The sequence below is a fragment of the Pinus tabuliformis genome, chromosome J (assembly GCF_031772625.1).
Source record: "Pinus tabuliformis cultivar Carrire ecotype Pingquan chromosome J, CPIR1, whole genome shotgun sequence".
Classification (NCBI taxonomy): domain Eukaryota; kingdom Viridiplantae; phylum Streptophyta; class Pinopsida; order Pinales; family Pinaceae; genus Pinus; species Pinus tabuliformis.
The window spans coordinates 41,865,050-41,871,850 of record NC_142295.1 but is presented as its reverse complement, the minus strand read 5'-3'; the positions used below and the strand labels follow the sequence as shown (position 1 = coordinate 41,871,850).

Here is a 6,801-nt window from a genome sequence, read left to right as displayed (position 1 = left end):
TTTGTTTCTAATTACTTCTCCATTTTCATTCAATTTGTTTTTGAAGACCCATTTTGTCCCGATAACATTCTTATCTTTTGGTCTAGGAACCAGCTCCCAAGTGTTGTTCTTTTCGATCTGCTCAAGTTCTTCATCCATTGCTTTCACCCAACATTCATCTTTGCATGCTTCCTTCACATTTTGTGGTTCAGTCGAGGAGAGTAATGCCAAATAGCTTGAGGCTTCTGCAACTGTTCTTCTAGTTTGTACACCTGCTTCTTTCTGTCCCATAATCTGAGATTCTGGATGGTTTTTCTGAACATATCTGGATGGAGTCTTTTCTTCTATTCTTGTTTGCTCCTCTGGTTCTTCTTGAGGTTCTTCTTCTTCATCATTCTGTCTTTGAGGGTAGCCTTCATCTTCTTCGATATCTTCCCGATGTACTTGCCTAGGAATGTATCCCTTCTCATCAACTACCACATCAATGTTGTCAACAATTCTGCCAAGTCTTTTATTGTAGCACTTGTATGCTTTGCTATGTGGAGAGTAACCAAGAAGAATGCCTTCATCTGCTCTAGGTTCAAGTTTGCCAAGCTGCTCATCAGTATTCTTGATATAGCATTTGCTCCCAAAGATTTTGAAGTGCTTTACCGAAGGAGTTTTACCACTCCAGAGCTCATGAGGAGTTTGAGTGCTGTTTACCCGGACATTTGTTTTGTTGAGAATAATAACCGCAGCATGTGCAGCTTCACCCCAGAAAGTTGCGTGAGTTCCTGATTCATCAAGCATAGCACGAGCCATTTGCTGGATTGTTCTGTTCATTCTTTCCACAACTCCATTTTGCTGGGGAGTTCTTGCTGTAGAGAATTCTCTTCTTATCCCATGTTCTTCACAGAAATCGAAAAATTCATTTGAAGTAAATTCCCCACCTCTGTCGGATCTGAGGCACTTAATTTTGTGACCTGATTCATTTTCAACCAAGGCTTTGAAGGATTTGAATTTTTCGAATGCTTCATCTTTGTGCTTCATAAGTCCTAACCAAACAAACTTGTAGAAATCGTCAATGAATAATATCAAGTATTCTTCTCCTCGAGGTGTCCTTTTTCTGAAAGGACCGCATGTATCTGTATGTACTAGCTCAAGAGGCATGCTAGCTGATCCTTCTTTCTCTGGAAAGTTAGTTCTGGTTTGTTTTCCAAACTGACATGATTTGCATATGGTGTTGTCAGGAATTTTGATATCTGGAAGATCGCGAACTGCCTGATATTTGCATGCTTTCCTTATTTGTGAGAAGCTTAGATGTCCCAACCTTCGATGCCATAACCAGTGCTCTTCATCCTTGCTTAGATAGCATTGTTGTTGTCCTTCTTCAAATATGTACAGATTATTTGGAGTTCTTTTACCTTTGAGCACTGTTTTACCTGTATCAAGATCACGAACAAGACATCCATTTGATCTTAATATAACCTCGGTTCTTTGATCACACATCTGGCTGACACTTAGTAGATTATGCTTCAATCCATCAACATACAAAACATTTCCAGCCTTGACATTTTCTTTTAAAGGAGCAATACCTTTTCCTTTTATAGTTGCAGGAGTATCATTTCCAAAAGAGACTTTCTTTCCCTTTTCTAAAGTAGAATAAGACTCAAGTTTTTCTTTATCACCTATCATATGCTTCGAACATCCACTGTCAATGTACCATAGATTTTCCTGTCCCTCTGCATAAAATGCAATCCCACATCTTTCTGTTTGAGGTTCCTTTATTCTCCATGTTTTGGTGCTTGAGGCTTGTTCCTTTTTCCGCTCTTGTTCCTTTCTCTCCTGAAACCTGCTCCTGCATTCAGAGTCTTCATGACCAAAATTATTGCAAATGGAACATTCAACTTCATTTTCAAGAGCCGAAAAGTTGTTATATGTCCTTTTTGTAATCCCCGTCATACTTCTTTGTTTTTGAGCTTCCCTAGTCATGATCATTTTATATGCAACACATTGAGCTGCTTTGTGACCAAAGTTATGGCAAGAAAAGCATTGTCCATTGAAGAAGCTTCTGCGGTTATTGAATCTACCTGCCAACTGATTGTAATTTCTATTTTCATCTATTCTTGAACCAAACTGAGAAGATTTTACCTGTGGCTGGTTGTAGCTTTTGTTCACCCTTAAGATGGATTGCCCCTGATAGTTTCTGTTTGTATTTCGTCCCTGCTTTACCTGATTATCTTCATTGTTCTTCTGCTCATTTCTTCTTGCCGCATCAAGATAACTTTTTGAGGTGGATGCTTGAGAGGTTTCTCCATTATAACCCAAACCTGTCTTGTTTAGAGGAGACCGCTGCACATTGATAATCTCATCCAAAGTTTCAGATCCTTTGACAAACTTAAGATTAATAGCTTTTGTTTTCTCAATTTCTTTTCTGAGACCAACAATTTCACCTTCTAGTTTTTCAAGATGTTTTTCCTTTTCATCAATTTGAAATTGTAGAGTATCAATGATCACATTCTTTTCTTCTATACATCTCTTGAGTCTAGTAATTTCATCATAGAGGTTATTCACATCTACAGCATCCTCATAATCATCATCTTCAAATGCCATTAACAACTTATATTTATTACCTTGTTCATCTTCATCACTGTTTGATAAACCATCACTATCTTCATGGGTGTAGTAGCTTTTCTTATTTGCACTTTGTTTCTTGTTCCATCTAGCAGGTTCCTTTCCTTTATCCTTATAGGGACATTTTGCAGCATAATGACCTACTCTTCCACAAGCAAAGCATTTGAAAGGTAGCTTACCTCTGAACCTTCCAGAACCCCTTTGAATATTTCTGACAAAATTTGATTCTTCTTCCTCTTCTTCTGGAACATGGCTTGCTTCATAATAATCTTCTTTGCCTGATGCCTTGAAAGCAGCTTCCCTTCTATCTGATGGACCTCCCTTTCTCATTTCATAAGCAGTTAGAATTCCATGTAGCTGAGACATAGTGAGAATTCGGAGATTTTCCTTTTCTTCTATTGCAGACACTTTAGATTCAAACTTGGGGGACAATGATCTTAGAACCTTTTCAATTACTGTAGCCTCTTTTATTTCTTCACCCAAATTTTTCATACAATTAACAATCTCATCTACCCGAAGAAAATAATTAGCCACACTTTCATCATTATACATCTTGAGAGTCTCATACTGAATCCTGAGAGTTTGAAGTTTAGCACGCTTTACCTGTTCATCTCCTTCATAGCTTGTGACCATTTTGTCCCATATCTATTTTGCAGATTTGAAGTGCATTACCTTCATGAATTCTGTTTGGGATATACTTCCTAATAGAGTACTGACTGCTTTCGCTTTTGTTTCATACTTCTTCTTCTCTGCTGCATCTGTAGGAGTAGCTGAAGGAAAAGCGTAGCCTGTTTCTACAATGTCCCAAACTTCTGTACCAAGAGATTGAAGATATGCAGTAACTCTTACCTTCCAATAATTGAAGTTTGTCCCATCAAAAACGGGTGGCCTGATTGATGCTTCTCTCTCGTAGTTGCTCATGATGAACGATCTACCTTCAAGCGATCAAGCTTCTCTGAAGGACCTGCTCTGATACCAATTGTTGGAAATAATACTGAGAGGGGGGGTGAATCAGTATTATATAATTCGTTTAATAAATCTTCTTTATTTTTTCTTTGAATTATTTTTGCATGTCAGTACCATAAAATAATGAACATGAACAAAAGAAACAGATAGTCACACCAAAGAACACAAGATGTAAGGTGGAAACCCAATGTGGGAGAAAACCACCTGCTGCAATATGTCTCTATCTTCTTTCAAATTAGAAACTCCTTTTACAATGGTCTTGTACTGGTGCAGTCCTTTACCAGTATGCAGGCTGCAACCTGCAGAGAGCTACAACTCTCTCTCATTTTCCAGTCTCTCCTGGAAGGGAGCTACAACCCCCTACTTCTTTTCATACAAGGACCACTTTTCATAAATTTTCAAACTGGATCCATAAGCATCAATTGATCATCAAGTGTAAGAGAATTACCCAATCAACTGTAGTAACCAGATCAACAATAATAGGACCAAACCCAGAACACAACAGTGATAAACAAAGATTTTAAGAGAAGGAAGCACCCTGCTCAACTGCTAGCCTGAGTCCGGACTCACCCTGCTCAACTGCTAGCCTGAGTCCCGGATTCACCCTGCTCAACTGCTGGCCTGAGTCCCTGGACGCACCCTGCTCAACTGCTAGCCTGCGTCCCGGACGCACCCTGCTCAACTGCTAGCCTGCGTCCCTCGCACTGAGTCTATTGAACTGCCTGCGTCCCGGCGCACCTGAACCCTTCTGCGCCTGCGTCCCGGTGCACCTGAAACGCTTCGCTCCTGCGTCCCGGACGCACCTGAACCCTTACTGCACCTGCGTCCCTCCGGGCATAGATGATTTCAAGACTTCAGAAGTAACCCAGACAATCAGATCCACAGATCTGAACATGCGCCAAGAGATCTCGGTCCATTAATAGATTCGCCTTGATTAGATCTAGACCAGATCTCACCCCATAAGATATTCAACAAAGACATGCTCAAACCAAATGATCTCCTTTGCTTTATATAGGCAAGCTCCTCCTCAAATCAAGGAACAATACCACGAGTCGACACCTTAAAAACACAATACCGTCGGCTAGATACCAGGAGTAAATCACAAGAAACCCCCACGTGTGCTTTTCTCTACCTTAAAAAGTGTGCACTGGGTGGACGCACCTTTTGAACGGCTGGACTGCGTCCCTGGACGCGGTCTATGAATGGATTACCTGCGGGTACGCACTTTCTGAAAGGTGTACCTGCGTCCTTCTTAAATTTTTCAATAAATTAAGAGCTGATCATCAATCTTTGCTGCTGACATGAAGAGGGTTGCCATCAAGGACAACACCTGAACCATAATGCCAACACAACCATTACTAAATTTAACTTTTTAAAAATCATTGAAACTCATAACTATACTTCATAATATTTCATAACTTCCTTCAGTTAATGGCATACATTATTCTTTAACACAGAGTACACTTTTCTCTCTTTTCAAACATGAGATGAGTAGTTTATGTCAGGATATTCCGATACATAGGAAATAGTTAAGTATAACTTGGTTTTAATCACATCAACAACACTGGTGTATTGATCTGTGATCTGTTTGTGAGTTGTATCCTTTGATATTCTGTCCCAAAAACTTACCCTGCAAATTCCTACAGTTTATTGTATTGTATGGGTGCATTACAGATCAACGCAAGAATAACCACTGAGTTGCTTCTTTCTTTCTTTCGAGTGAGCGGAGTTATACACTATGGAATAGCTGGAAATGCAAAATCTGATTTTCACATCGGTGATGTTACCATTCCATGTCAATGGGCACATACAGGCCTATGGAGTTGGCAGGTACCACAACTTCTTACTGCCATAATATTTCCCATTTCTACCTTTATTCAGATTTTGAAATATTTTTGAATATGTTTCGAAAATATTTGAAAACCTACAATCCCATTAATATGTATTTCCTATCTTATACCATCATTCCTTCCTTTCGGTACATACTATAAAATGTTTTTGCAATGCTATGGCTCATTATTCTGAGATATGGAAAAGGAGCGAAGGATGAACTCCCCCTAGAGGAAAATGGTGACTATTCTCGTGAGCTTGGCTATTCTAAATTCTCCACATACAATAGTCCGGAGGGGGAGGACGCCGAAAATCTGTTGAATAACTTGTGGTACCAGCAAGACGAGATCTTTCCTGTGAACGGAACCCCAGAAGTCCGAGAACATGCATTTTGGATCAATGTCTCTGACTCCTACTATAAACTTGCAGAGCAGATCGAAAAGCTATAACAATCATCGTTTAATGGAATAAACAGATGAAAGCAATGCACTGTTCATTATCGTGTATATTAATGATTAATTAGAGCGTTGGATTGAACAGAATGTGAGTCTAGAGGCATGCGTGAACTCCACTTGTCTTTCTCATAAGCCGAGGATTGTGAGAGTGGAGAGAGGATGCAGTGTGAACATTTACGTGGATAATGCCGCTTACAGGAACTTCATTCACACCAAATTCAATGTAACTCCCGTGGATATGGAGAGTGCAGGGATAGCACTGGTAATACCAGTAATTCTATTTTACATTTTTGAAAGGTGACATTAATCTGATCATATAAATGTTATTTTGTAGTGTTTTCTCTTTATATTTTGGGGATTTTTGCTTGTATGTTTACAGGTTTGCCAGAGCCAGAGGAAGCCATTCATCATTATGAGAGCTCTATCTGATTTGGCAAGAGGGTCCACCGAAGAAAACGAAGCTGTGATATTCACTAACTTAGCAGCTGAAAACGCAGTGAAAGTCGTTACCCAATTTATTAATCTACTATGATTATGATTAATCTCTGTTAATCATATCTAAATAGATCAGTTATTTTCTCCGCCCTCTAAGGCATAGCCTCTCTTAATATAGGGCTTAAATATCTACCCTACATGGCTGTAGCTCCTCTTAATATAGGGTTTAGTAGTTTCAATGTATCGAACTGCTTTATAAAAGTGTACTAAACAGCTACTGCTTAGTACTCGTCTCTATGCAAAAAGTAAATGATAAATACAGGGGAACTTATATGAAAGCTCGTGGGATGGAGCCTTAAACGTTTTAGCATTAATTAAAATGATTTCCAGTGTAGCGTTAAGCATAATGATTTTTAATATTTTTAGTTTTGAGATTGGAGAATTCTCAGATCAGACCAGAGGTTAAAAACAATAATTTAAAGTATCATAAATGTCGGGGCTCTTTGGGTTTGTACCATATCAT

General features: G+C 39.1%; 1 protein-coding gene across 1 annotated transcript; it reads left to right on the top strand.

The window, feature by feature from the left end:
* The first annotated feature begins 5,561 nt into the window (after positions 1–5,561).
* Positions 5,562–6,521, top strand: LOC149225388 (bark storage protein A-like). Its single transcript, XM_089379922.1, has 3 exons — positions 5,562–5,762; positions 5,914–6,105; positions 6,223–6,521. Exons 1-3 carry the CDS (start codon positions 5,562–5,564, stop codon positions 6,373–6,375), a joined length of 546 nt encoding a protein of 181 aa, XP_089236048.1. The 3' UTR covers positions 6,376–6,521.
* The last annotated feature ends 280 nt before the right edge of the window (positions 6,522–6,801 follow it).

Bases quoted from the DNA above. Each gene is read 5' to 3' on its own strand.
- LOC149225388 (XM_089379922.1), top strand. From the start codon at position 5,562: ATGCTATGGCTCATTATTCTGAGATATGGAAAAGGAGCGAAGGATGAA. The intron at 5,763-5,913 runs GTCCGAGAACAT...GATTAATTAGAG, and splicing joins CTGTGAACGGAACCCCAGAA to CGTTGGATTGAACAGAATGT. The intron at 6,106-6,222 runs GTAATACCAGTA...GTATGTTTACAG, and splicing joins AGAGTGCAGGGATAGCACTG to GTTTGCCAGAGCCAGAGGAA.